The 14,114-nt window shown below is 33.1% G+C and overlaps 1 protein-coding gene across 2 annotated transcripts in view; it reads right to left on the bottom strand.

Annotated features, from left to right (window-relative positions):
• The window catches only part of LOC129224005 (ciliated left-right organizer metallopeptidase-like), a 78,913-nt gene that overhangs the window by 50,946 nt on the left and 13,853 nt on the right, over positions 1 to 14,114 (bottom strand). For both annotated transcript variants that reach the window (XM_054858398.1, XM_054858399.1), the window contains exons 3-4: positions 13,372 to 13,667; positions 7,552 to 7,630 (exon numbers count right to left, since the gene is read on the bottom strand). In XM_054858398.1, coding sequence (XP_054714373.1) covers positions 7,552 to 7,630; positions 13,372 to 13,666 — 374 coding nt within the window. In that variant the 5' untranslated portion in view covers position 13,667. The remainder of the gene's footprint in view (positions 1 to 7,551; positions 7,631 to 13,371; positions 13,668 to 14,114) is intronic.

The raw sequence follows: 14,114 nt of genomic DNA, 5'->3' as shown, positions 1-14,114 counted from the left end.
CGCTTTTTAATCAAAAACTTTTTTTTCTATTACTTAGACATTGATTTATTACAGTAGAAGACCGTTATAACGCACACTTTGGGACCAGAGCTTTTGCGTTAAACAGGTTTTGGCCTTATATAGGTCATTTCACAAATTTTTAAATTAATGTTCAGAATATATCTATATATTAGCACTTCAGAATGGGTTTCATCTGCAATGTGTAGTAAAGCACTAATCATAGAACAGGGTTCATACCCTTTAGGCAGAAAAAAATTCAAGCACTTTTCAAGTACTTTTCAAGGTAAAAAATTTTGTTTTCAAGGCAATATCATAAATTTGTACTAAAAATATTGTATGCAGATTTCATTTACTACAAACACATAGAAATAAGGCAATAATACAAAAAAGTATAGGAAAACAAAATTGCTTTTTCTACAACGAGAGACGCTTTGATGAAAGATCTACTGCGTTGAAAGTTTTTCTGAAAATGTTTGAAAAGTTTGGTCATAAAGAGAAGCAGATACCAAGAGGTTTAATTTTGAGGTTTTTCAAAGGTTGCAGCAGTCAGAGGTTTGTATATTTTCTAGAATCAGCAAATTAATACTTTAAAAAAAAACCTTTCATAAGTGCTTTTAACTTTTATGGGAAGAAACTAAAATACCCAAGTTCAATGGCATTGCCATAGAGGAGTTTTTGAAGTCACTCCCCCCCCCCCTCCCCGGTTTCAACATTTATTTCCAATATCTATACAGTGGTTTATTACAATATAAGGGCGGTTAGGACAAAAACACTACCCAGAAAGTTATTTCAGTTTGCACTATTAAGTTCTAAAAATATCAGGTTTGCAAATCATTTATAAGTATGCAAATCAATTATTCGTATGTATTTATTAGCTGTTCAGCCAATAAGGCATTTCAACTGTCCTCCAGTAAATTTAAAAATTGGGAAGTAAGAAAAGTTTATAAAGTCCACAGTCCAGTCTCTACACCTCAAAATATACAAAAGCAGCTTAAGCAGTGATAAATACTCTGAATGCAAACTTGAGCCTATTCAGCTTTCATTGATTAACTTGCAATAGACAATAAATGTGCAAGTTCAGATTTATAGAGCCATATTTCGAAATTGAAAAGATTCACAAGAAGTTGACATATATTATGACGAAAGTAGTTTTATTTTGGGAAAAAATGGGTTATTGTTGAAATGAGAATTTAAATTTAGATATGCAATAATATTCAGGTGTAATTGTGATTTTTGAGTTCATAAAAAATTACCTGAAAGTTTCAAAGAGCAAAATGGGGCGAGGGGGGGGGGGAATAATTTTTAAAACTAAGACCCCTATTACTTGAATATACATATGTACAACAATAACTTTTGCATGCATACAATTCATAAAATAGTTTATTAAGTCAAAATATTCTGCATAGAAATACCATGCCCAGTGCCTGTTGATAACCAGCAACAGGCACTGGGCCTAGCTAGGCTGGTACTGGTCAATTTATTAGATCCAAATGAAGATGAATGACCCTCCTTAAGCTATCTACCCCTTTGCTGATTAAAGCCTCTTTCAGTAAGCTCCAAGTACCCACAACCTTAATAAAGTAGTAATTTTGAACATTAGAGGAAAAGGGGAAAATTGGAGATATAGGGAGGTAAAAGCATAAAAACGAACACTACTGGATTTCAAGTGAATAATCATAACACAACCACCCCTGTTATACACCTTATTTATTTTAGCAGACATAAAAAAATGATGATTTATATAATTTTATTTATAAGTACAACTTTATATTTAAAATACAAACTTTAAGTTAATTTGTTAGATGCCCAACTGCTGAAATTTAAATTTTTTTTTAAAAAATCTGTTATGACCAAAAATTAGGTAAAGATAATCATTCAAAATTGCAAAAATAAATAAGCAAATAATTAAACAAGACCAAGGTAATAAATTCTTTAACTCTTTAGTTATTAAAATAAAAAATAAAATAAGCTAATCTGATGTAGCAGTGTCAAAATAACTACTAATTGCCAAAAATATAAAAATATTTACAAAATGCAAAGGATTGAAATCTCAAACAAGGGAAGCAAATTTTCGCGAATTAAGTTTAATGTTGACATGTTTCCCATAAAATAAACTTATATTTTACTGAAATTAAACATAAAATATGCTAATCTACGGTAGCAAATAAGAAAATAACATCCGATTAGTGAATATATTTAAATATTTGCGAGATGCAAAAAGATTGAAATTTCAAACACGAGAAGCAATTTTTCGCAAAGTCGTTCGACGTGGCATGTTTCCCATGAAATAAATTTATTTCTTTTTTATTAAAAATAAACAAAAAATATACTAATCTAAGGTGGCATATGCGAAACTAACATTTGATTAGCTAAAATATTTAAATATTTGCAGGATGCAAAAAGATTGAAATTTCAAACACAAGAGCAATTTTCCGCGAAACCCGAGTAAGTTCAATGTTGTCATGGTTTCCAAATTAATTTCTTTGTTAATTAATGAAATTAAACAAAAAATAAACTAATCTAAGGTACCATATGTCAAAATATCTTTCGGTTGTAAAAAACATCAAAATATTTACAAGATGCAAAAGGATTGAAATCCCAAACACGGAAGCAATTTTTCGCGATGTTGCATACTGAACACATGTTCAGAAAATTGCATTGGTGAAATACTTTTTTAAAACTTCTAAGCACAATTCGTTGATTTTTGAGAGAATTTAAGCACTAAGAAACTTTTTCAAGGTTTTAAAACTTTTTCAAGGTTTTCAAGCACTTGAAAATGAACTTTTTTTTTTCAAGCACTTTTCAAGGTTTTTCAAGGGCGTACGAACCCTGTAGAATTAGTCATTCACAAATAAATATTTTTCACAATCAAAAGAAAGTGAATTATCTTGCACTTCTGGTAGCTTCATAGTTCGCATAACAGCTAAATTTTCAAGAATCATCTTGGCATTTTCTTTTGATTGTGAGTAATAATTTTCGTTTAAAAGCTTTGAATTATGATGGAAAGATGAAAAACTGTTTTAAAATTTAATTTGCCTAACAATTTTTATGTTTGCAAAGCAAGACAGAGGGATTTTTTAAACTTCAAAACCTATTGTTTACTTCTGAAAAGTTGTGCGGTTTATGGAGAATTTGCGTTATATAGGTCGGCGTTATAAAGGTATTCTGTTGTATTACGTTTTAAGCAAAAGTTGTCAACCAGGAAAGATAAATAAAATTTTCCCGCTTAATCGAATATTTCTTGGAGCCGACGGTATTCGTTTAAGCGGGGCCGACAGTATATGAATAGAAAAATATAATTATAGGCATTAGTCATTCAACAGTCAAGTAAAAACAATAAGCAATTCATGATTGCTCAAAAACAGTTTGAAATCGAGAAAAAGCGCACCTAGTGTGAGTGACCCAAAGCCATTAACTTTTTAAATAATTAAACTAGAGCGTTGAAACTCTCGTCATAAAGTTTGAAACAATCTGAAGTTTTAAAATAAACACTAAAAAAAATCGAATAGTTTGGTCATTTTTGGGGTTATGTGGCCCTACGCCTTTAAAGACTTAAAGCGATGTACCGGATCAAATTGAAATATTTTGGGTTTGTTCCGCCTTAGAGTACTACAGAATAAAAAACACATATCGATAAGACCTATTATAGGATTAATACTTATTACTTTAGCCAAATATCAGAACAAAAAAGAAAATTGAATAGATCTCGCCCAATTGAAGTTTTTTGTAAAAGTTTCGGACCAATTCAGAACTTTTCACACTCAAAACCAACTATATGAAAACAAACTCTTCATTCAGAAATTACAATCATATTAGTTCCAAACAGAAAAGCAAATAACTAAAAATATGCATGCGATGCAATGCGGTAGAATCGGTCGGAACCCATAAAATGGTAAATGCCAGTTCCAGATATTAACAGCCGTTTAAGATTAAAGACAAATGCAAAAGAAGGACGGTGGAAAACGATAAGAGCACTTTCTTTCATTCAGTGGGCTAGCTGTTTTTTTGCCCTTTTCCGAGCTGTTGTTTCGTACAAGCGACGTGTGTCAAATCCCTCCACACCTGTTATTGCTCTTCTACTGCTATTGGGTAAAGCTATTTTTCGGAGGGCTAGGGAGCTGGAGCCCATGCAGATGGAATCGGGGTGGCGCGGTCTTGCCGTTTTGGTATCTGGTTGAATCGTCGTGATTGGTTAGGAGCAGAGGCATGGCAGGGGTAGTCCTGGGGCAAATCAGTTGAAGCCCCAAGAATCATTCTCAGAGCTTGCAAGATGCAACGCTTACGCCAACAGATAGAAATCTTTTCACATTTTAGAAGCGTTATGCAGAGTGTTAGAGATTTAAAATGTATTTCATGTCCCCAATTCGTTGTTTGTTTGTTGTTTTTTTAAAATTTTTTGGCGAAATACTAAACGTTATTTTCACATGATCTATTTAGTTGTGTACAATTTTTCTGGGTGGGCCAGGCCCACCCGGCCCATAGTGACAAGCCGCCCCTGAAATTAACATCATTAGTGTATGGAAAAACTGGAACCTGAAGGAAAAAATAGTAAGATGTGGGGAAAACGTAGATTTGGGGGATGTAAAATTGGGGGTTTCACTGTCTATTGGTTTTTAAACTATATAATGATACATTTTTTAAAAAGAGAAATCATTTCTCGACCCCACAAGAAAATGGGGTCGTGACTCACAGGTTGGGTTATTAGATGTTATCAAGTAAATTGTTCTTTGTAACTTTTTTGCTAAGCATTTTTAATTCTAATTTGGCATCATTCTCTTCAAAATGTTTTTTATATGGTTGTAATTGTTGGGGTTCTCAATATTTTAAGTCACTGCATAGGTAACTTTACAACCGAAATTTAAAATATGTTTAGAGTATCATCAATAGAAGACACAACAGAATTCCTGCATTTATTTGATGACTAATTTCAATTAATTTCAAATACTTTTCACTGTTTTTCTTGAATTGGGTATTCATTTGTTTGAAATAATTTCAATAATCCTAGAATATGAAGCAGGTGGAGAGTGTAATCTGTGTTAACTATAATATAGAAATATTTCTGCGGTTCTGATAAAAGACTTAGCTGTAAAAGAGAAAAGAAAGACAAACTCGTAAAATATCAAAAGTGTTAACAACAAAAATATTAGTGAACTCCCAAAGTTCAGAGCACTGGTACAGAGTTTTATACATCATAGCTAAAATTTAAACTTTTTGTGCAAATATGTTTTTTGCCACCCCTGATATGTTTTGGAAGTTGAAATTTTACAGACATTTCTTTTAAAGGAATTGGTACATTTATATTAAATGTGATCAGTAGTAAGTACAGTAGAACACCCCTTTATAACACTGACCTATATAACGCAATCCTCTATAAACCGCACGACTGTTCAGAAGTAAACAAAAGGTTTTGAAATTTAAAAAATCCCTCTGTTTGGCCTTGCAAATTGTTGTATACAATATGAGCAGACTCAAAGATATCACATATTTCTTAACACAGAAGTGAAATACTCATTAAAGATTCCATGTATGTGTTTGAAAAACTAAAAAGTAATTAAAACCCAAAATAATACTGCACCAGCATTCAGCGTTTAATTTTTTGACTTTTGACGTTCTTACAGAGTAGGTATTTCGTTTAAAACTTTGCAATTTAGTGATGTTAATAAATATATAAGAAATTTTATTTGTTTGCCTCTTAACAAGGTACAGTAAACATCAAAAATGCGAAAAATTCGTTTACCATGGCCGATGTAAGGAAATCAAGATCTTCAAAACAAATAAAAATATAAAAACAGCATGTAAAAAAATTTTATTTTAAGTAAAGTTATTTTAGAATTGGATTTTGAAACTCAACACAAATTAATACTAAATATATATTGCATAATCAAAGTAAAATTTAAGATTTTCCTGAAAACAAGCTACCAATCACAAGTGTCCCTCTCCCGTCCCCCCTCTGACGCTCTCAAGCAAAAACACCTCACGCAGCAAGCAAAAAGATAAGATGGGGGAAGGTGGAAGAGGCTCCCGCGTAGATGCGTACACATTTGCGGTTAAAAAATATTGTGAAAAGGCTGCCTTTTTATAAATTTTTGTGAAGGGGCTGCTTTTACGACGCGGAATTTGTGAATGGGGCCGCTTTTGCGATGGGGAATTTTGTGAATGGGGCCGCAAAGCGGCCCCAATTTGGCGCTGGATCGACCCCTGCTAACTGCAGTCCTCTCCATTGTATCTGTATAAATATTATTGAGAAAACTTTATACAGTGAGCCCACCCGCTAAAATAAGATACGAGCCGCCACTGGTAAATTTGCGTTGTGTGTTTGTTATTTAATGAATTTCCTACAGTTTAGATTTGCAGAGGAAAGTTCAAAAATGGAATGTTTGTTTTTAAAATGATGTATTTTTTTCTTCTGTGTGTTTTTAAAGATAATCAACGTTGCTGAAAGTTAATCTATGAAAAAGAAATGCACTCCACAGACTCCTGGGGTTTTATTTGATTTTTGCTTTTCATGTATATCCAGGATGTTACATTTTTATAACCTTTGAGAAATGTAAAATCAGTGTTTCACTGTATATAGGAAAAAATAGCATCACTACTTGAGCACAGTGGCAAATCCAGAAGAGGGGCAATAAGACTGCACCCCCCCCCCCCCCCCCCCGACCAGAGTCCTCAATGTCTTCTATCTTAAACTTTGGCTTAGGGACGTCAATCTCAACAAATTCAAGCAAAAGAGTCCTAGAAATCCCTTCTCCCAATATTCATCTAAAAAAATAGTCAAAAATTTAGCTTTTGGAACTTCAAATTTTAATAATTTCTGGGAGAGTCTCTGCACCCCAACTCTTACCCATACCTCATATCCTACAAATGTAAATTCAGGTCTTAATTTTGAAAATATTCCAGAATATCCTGTTGTCTAAAGGATGGGTCATTAATTCGGACTTCAATTTTGAAAAAAAAATTAAAGTGGAGTGGCTACTCTCTTCCATCAAATAATAAAGGATTGTCTAAAATTTCTTTTTAGGACATAAGTTTCAAACAATTCTGAACATTTCCCCTCATCATCAAAGACAACCAGGGTTGCCACCCTTGGAGAAACAATTTGCAAAGCATCTGTAGTGATTTTGAGGAGCATTTTGAAATTTTGCGAAGCAGCTCGTAATTTTTTATAAAAAACAATAAAATAACTAAAACCACTTTTCTAAAATTGTTTTTCACTTTAAGCACTAGCAATACAAATAATTATTTTTAAATTAATAAAACAGCTTTGAATACGATGTCATGCCTTGAGTACAAGCATCGTTAATTTCTGAAATTGGCAGAAGGGAGGTGGAAGAGGCATTTGCATGATCGCTTGAAAACATGCTTGACCAAAGAATGCAGAGCAAAAAAACTTTTTGCAGAGCTTCGTTATTTTTGCGGAGCAACGCCGCATTATGCGGAGCAATTTGCAACCTGGGATACCCATTGTGCTTTCCAGACTTAAACTTTTAAAAATTTTATGGGGAATACATAAAAATAACTCCAAAAAATTCATTGGCTAAATAACTCACTCACTTTCCTTCGTTTACTCCAGAAGTCCATCGTCTTTTGCAATTTTGACGTTTCAAAAGAAATTTTCTAGGAACTTGCATCACTAAAAGTACATGTTTTTTGTCGAAATTTAATACATAGAAAAACATCAAAGACATTTAACAAACAGTAACTGAAAGTACTCTTGACATTTATTCAGTAAGTTACGCCCTATAGCCAGGGCTAAGGCAGAAATACATGAAATACACCGCCAGTTCAGTCAATTCCAGCCGAGGACTGCAATTTCGTGCTTATTAGCACTCTTCAGCCCGGCATAGGACCAACTGAGCTGGAGGTGGAAAACCTCTTAAGGAAGCCAAGAGAGCCAAACAAACTGGTAGCTAACATAGAGTCAGCACTGACCAGACGAGTGACCGAAACAATGGTTCAGTTCAACTCGAATATTGCAGGCAAGGCAGGTATATTCAGTAAGTTACGCCCTATAGCCAGGGCTAAGGCAGAAATACATGAAATACACCGCCAGCTCATTCAATTCCAGCCGAGGACTGCAGTTTCGTGCTTATTAGCACTCTTCAGTTGGTCCTATGCTGGGCTGAAGAGTGCTAATAAGCACGAAACTGCAGTCCTCGGCTGGAATTGACTGAGCTGGCGGTGTATTTCATGTATTTCTGCCTTAGCCCTGGCTATAGGGCGTAACTTACTGAATATACCTGCCTTGCCTGCAATATTCGAGTTGAACCGAACCATTGTTTCGGTCACTCGTCTGGTCAGTGCTGACTCTATGTTAGCTACCAGTTTGTTTGGCTCTCTTGGCTTCCTTAAGAGGTTTTCCACCTCCAGCTCAGTTGGTCCTATGCCGGGCTGAAGAGTGCTAATAAGCACGAAACTGCAGTCCTCGGCTGGAATTGACTGAGCTGGCGGTGTATTTCATGTACTCTTGACATTTGTTAATGTTTCAGGATGACTAAGAAAAAAAGTTTAATCACACAAAATCAGCAACAGAAGGTGGGTTCTTCTTTAGCCTGTTAAAAAACACAGTACAAAATAGTTTTCACAGGTCAAAAAAATTTTGTTCCACAGAAAATCACAAATTCGACTACCAGTCGATTAGCCTCTTTTATGTCAATAGTGTCATTTCTTGCAAAAAAAATGCAAAAGAAAACAAAAACATGTTTGCTTGTAAAGTGTGGCTTAATACTGTTGGCAGTGGAAATGTCAAAGACATTGAATTTGTAGGATATGTGGAGGGCAGCAAACGAGATAAGCAAATCAAGATTTCTACAATGTGGACCTCATCTGGAAGTTAAGCACCAGTTTTCAATTGAAATTTATTTATTGTTACAAACCAAAAATGCCACTTCAGAAAAAAAAAAGTTTTATGAATGCTTGATTACAGTTATTCCATACTTCCCTTGCTTACAACTGGTTTTGTTTTGGACCCATTCAAGGATGAATGCCAACAATCATGAATTACACTGTATTCATATACACTTGTCACTGAATTTTGGGTTGTCACTTAAAAATTAGTGAAGTATCACTAAGTTTTTATCAAATGCTATTTGATTTATGGTATCCCTTCTGTTCCATTACTTCTGTGGTTTCGCTAGCACTGTAAGCAGGCCTGGATTTACCTGCAAGCTAAGCAAGCTATAGCTTAGGGCCCCTGCTTTGTTAGGGTCCTCAACTCCCGGAAATTAGCATGATTCGTTTCAAACAAAAAAAGAAAAGTACTTGAAAAAATAAATTTATTTTTCTAGTGCTTGAAAACCATGAAAATTTTGAAAAGTGTGGCTACAAACCACACATGAGAGAGGGTAGGGAGAAGGAATGCCAATATATGAGGCCGTGAGAAGCAAAGGGATGCAAGCGGACATTTTCAAGTTTTGAGTAAAACGCGTTTAAAGATTAGCTCCTAGGTAGGCCTTCACTGAATTTTTTTTATAAATCATGCTGTATAGCAGAAACTTCAAGGGCTACTAGTACCATCTCTTGCCCCAAGACAGAGGGGAGGTTCACCTACTATGTGTACTGGTTATCTCCAAATTTTTAATTTTGCCACTTACATCCCTTTGCTTTCCACTCCCTCATATGTCAAATTCAGCTCCTTGCTATATCTTGCACTAAAAATGTAAAAACCATGGTTCTCACGTTTCTGAAACACATTACAAATTTTTGTGACACTTATGTTCATACCTTGCTATTTATATAATTCCGGATGCTGTATTTTGGAAATTCTGTTATTGCTTGCTTTTAGCTTACTTCTTCTGCTTATTGTCAATCTTTTTAGTACGTAAAAAAATACACTACCTCTATTCTTTTTCGTTTTTTTCCCCACTTGCAACTGAAGCAAAGTTGTTGTCATGAGAAATCTATAGTTTCTTTTTTCTTTTAAAATTAAAATAGCTTTTCTTACAAAGTTAGAACTGGACTGTAAAAATTTACAATCAAATACTAAAATATCAGAGACTCAAAAGTACAAATGAAGTGCGTTAAATAATTTTAATTGTTCTAGAGTCCCTGAAAATAATTGGATAAGTCTTAGTAACTCCTAAGCAAAGAGGGCTCCAATGTTATTTCTTATCAAGCATACATATTTGAACAGTTCATTATGAACTGTTCAAATGGACAGTATGTTACTCTCTTGCAAGGGCGGATCTAGCCGATCATTTTGGGAGGGGCCATCCGAAGTTTAACAAACTCCCCAAAAATTTTATTTTTGACAATGTTTGCTAAAATTAAAAGGAGAGTGCTTAGAACACGATATTAGCCGAAAGGGGGGGGGGGATCCTATAGGAAATCGTTTGTAATTGAAGCCATCAAAAAGGCCATTTAGGATGCTTTTTGGTAAATTAAGGGATAAAAGTGAGTAAGCTTATCTCTGTTGAAAAATTTTTCAAATTAAAGTCCTGAAATGCAATTTTCGGTTTATCTTTTGTGGCATTTGTAGAGGAGAATGGGAAAATGGAGTTTCTCCCAGAAAAGTTTCGAAATTATATCCATAAAAACACAAATTTAGGCTCTCTTTAGCCTCGTAAGCAATAAGGATAGATTTACTCTGACACATCATTAAGGACAGCAGCATTTAGAGATTGTCTTAAGTTGGCATCAATAAATGATGTTAACCATGGAGTAAAATTTTGGAAATAATACATAGTTCCATTTTAAGGAGAGGGGTATAATTTCTTTTGAAATATAACATATGTGTCGAATTTTTTCATTTTCTTGTAATATTTTCTCTTCTTTTTTTTTCTTAAAAAATTCCTACAACCACAAGGCTTTGGGAGGGGCCATGGCCCCCCTCTAGATCCGCCCCTGCTCTCTTGTTACATATTTTCTAAAACTGTACATAACTTATTTAAAAGAATTTTTTACTAATGATCATTTCATATTTAATTCATTTTTGTATTTGTCGGTGGGTGATTAAAAACTAATTGCACCGAAAGCCAATGTGAGAAAGTAACAATGCATTGTCTTTTCTCTTCCTGCACTCTTTCTCTTTGTCAACTGCTGTCATTTTTACTGTATGTTATCTTAATTTTTGAAAGAGGATACAGTGAAACCTGTGTATAACAATACTGTCTATAAAGATAACCTGTCTATAACAATATCTTTTTTTTTGGCCCTTGCAAAATGTCAGCATGAATAATCAAACTACCTATAATGATAACCTGCCTATCACGATTTTTTTTAGGTCCCAACAGTATCGGTGTAGATAGGTTTTACTGTATAACTTTTAAAAAGTTTTTTTTTTTCCTATTTCTGTCTTTTTTTTCTTTTGTTCCAACTTACATTTTATACAGCTTCAAAATGCAGAATTTTATATCTATTTTTTAAAATTTCCTCTGAGGGTGAAACTCCCGGACTCCCCCTATAGTGACGAATATTCCACGCTCCACTTAAAGGGGAATCCTTCGTCACTTTCTTTATACCATTCCCCCTCTTACGGTCAATCCAAACAGGACATCGGGGAAAACAAGTTAAAACATGATTAACAAAAGTAAAAGTATTGCTGTATGTATTGGAGGAAAGAGAAAAACATAGTAAAGGGGGAAAAAATTAAAAATTGCCTCTTACACCACCAAGAGAAACTACAAAAGGGGCCCCATATTTGAAATAGCTAAGGGCCCTGTTAAGTCTAAATCCGGCCCTGACTGTAAGCTTCTTTAAGTTTAAGATTTTTGAATTTAAGAAACTTAAAAAAAAATTTTTTATTGATTTAACGTAATATAAATGTATTCAATTAATAATGAATCTAACACTATCTAATTTTCAATTTTAGTTATGATTCAGACAAAAGAAAAAAAAAGTAAAATTTTGTGCCTAACAGAAACCAACAGAAGTTTTACAAAAGTTTATTAAAGAGGAAGGAAGTATTCTTTACTTAAAAAGCAAAGTAATGCATTTTATCCAAAAATCAACATTTAAGAAAAATTGTTACAACAGCCGGCGTAGGAATGAGTAGCATCAAATCACAGTTTGCAGTTCAAGACGATACAAAATCGTGAATTGCATCAAAAATTTTGCAATGTAGAAAAAAATCACTGAATAGATTTTTAAATGCCAAAATATAACATTATTTTGCAATTCAAACTTGAAATTTGTGTATTAAACTAATTCCCAATGACAATCATAACTCTTTCATCTTTTACTTTCTTTTTTTTTTACCATGCCTGTCTAACAAGCATCCATTCATTCTTCCCTTCCCTCTTTTCTGATGATTATTTTTCTTTATAAACTGGGTACAAATTGTTTTAATTTTTTTAATGGTAAAATTTAATTTTCTTCAAATTTTCATCCTCAAATATTCTTGTGTTTTCAGAATCACCATTTGCACCAGTTCTTTAATTTGTAAAAGATAAGTGATAAAAGTTTGTAACTGAAATCATTGTTCAAAACTTTTTAAATGCACACATTAAATATTACATCTTTTAAAACTTGTTTTTTTTCTTGTTGAAAACGTAAATTAGCAAATGTCGTAAAGCTGCTCCTCAATATTAGAACTTAAGGAGCAGCATTGCTCCTCAAAATGAAATACTAATATCCCACACTGACAACAGCACATATTACAATATGGAACATATTGGCGATTTTCATTTTACAGTTAAAATATTTCAATTTAATTCATTTTAATAAGACAAAAGGATGTGCATTGCTAGAAAATCAAGTACATTTTAAAAAATGCTAAGGAAAAAAGAAACAAAACAAAGGAACTAAAAGACATAACCATGGCAACAAAACAAAAGCTAATTTCCGTAACAAAAATGAATTCCATTCATCTTCAAGTTTTGATTTTATTCCCAAGCTTAATCATTAAAAACCACCTGGCTTGCTTAAGATAAGCTTTGGATTCAAATTTTGTAAAAATGATTTTCCACAATAAATTGAGCAAAAATGGCAAAGGTTCAAATTTCCGATTAAAAATTGATTTTCCCTTTCTTAGAATGCTTTTAACTTTTGCCTTGTTAATTAAGTGCCTCAGCTCCTTTTCCCCATAGTTCATCTCCCAAAACAGAAAAAAAAGCAACTGACCTTTATATTTTAACCTTTAAGTCTGTAAAAGAGGCTGAATCTGAAAATTACCAAGTGAAAAAGTACTTAAAATTGTTGATATTATATACAAAACAAAATTGAGGTAAGGGATGAAACCATCAGATCGTTTTCGTGATTTTTTTCTACTGAAAAAAGTTAAAAATTTACTTTTAAAAAAAGTATAATAAGAAGCATCTTGATTTGTTGATTTTTTTAAAAATAAGATAGTTTTCTAAACCAACATTTTAAAAGAAAACATGCATTATATATATACTTCATATAAAATTGAAAACTACTAAGCAGAGAAAAACTTACCTTTAAAAATTCCTGCAAGAGTTTCAGTAACTTTCCTCAATGCATTTTCTATATTAGCAATTGCATTGAAAGATAAAGTTTTATCTATTTCATCAACATGAGTGAATATTTTGAGAGAATCAAAAGTATTCTCATTGTCACGCTTTGCTCTAATTGGTCCATAATCCATTGCTACATTATCAATAACGACTTGATCATGAATGCAGGCACCAAGAGCTTTAGGTCTGATCAAAACTAAAATAGTAGTTAATGTCCACAATGTTGTAATAATAAAGAACGTAATTTTGAGCATCATTCTAAAAGGAAAAAAAGTGAAACTTTAGAAAACCAAATTAAAATGAACTTTTTTATTGTTCAAAAATGTTAACTTTATTGTATATACTATGGGGCTACAAATCTGGAAAATGAGGGCTGATGTTGATTTTGTTATTGGGCATTTTAGGGTGTGCCAAGAGGTAGAAATATTAAAAAAGAAGTTACTGGTCTGTGTCTATAAACATTTCTAGCGGTCTGTTCTTACATCCTAATTTTTAAATAATGAAAGAATAAAGAAAAAAGGCACTAATATGTAAAACGAAATGAACTGATGTGACAAATAGAGTCAATGAGCAATTTTCAATAGACATGCTTGAGTGATTGAGGAAATAACAGGTAGGTTTTTATAACACCAATACTGGCTAGGGAATTAAGACAACAGAATTGTCTTTTCTATCTTGTTGCTTTGGGAGAGAGGAATTATGCTG

This window comes from Uloborus diversus, chromosome 6 (genome assembly GCF_026930045.1).
Source record: "Uloborus diversus isolate 005 chromosome 6, Udiv.v.3.1, whole genome shotgun sequence".
Lineage (NCBI taxonomy): Eukaryota > Metazoa > Arthropoda > Arachnida > Araneae > Uloboridae > Uloborus > Uloborus diversus.
Note: the sequence above shows the minus strand (reverse complement) of the source record. Positions and strands in the feature narration are given on the sequence as shown.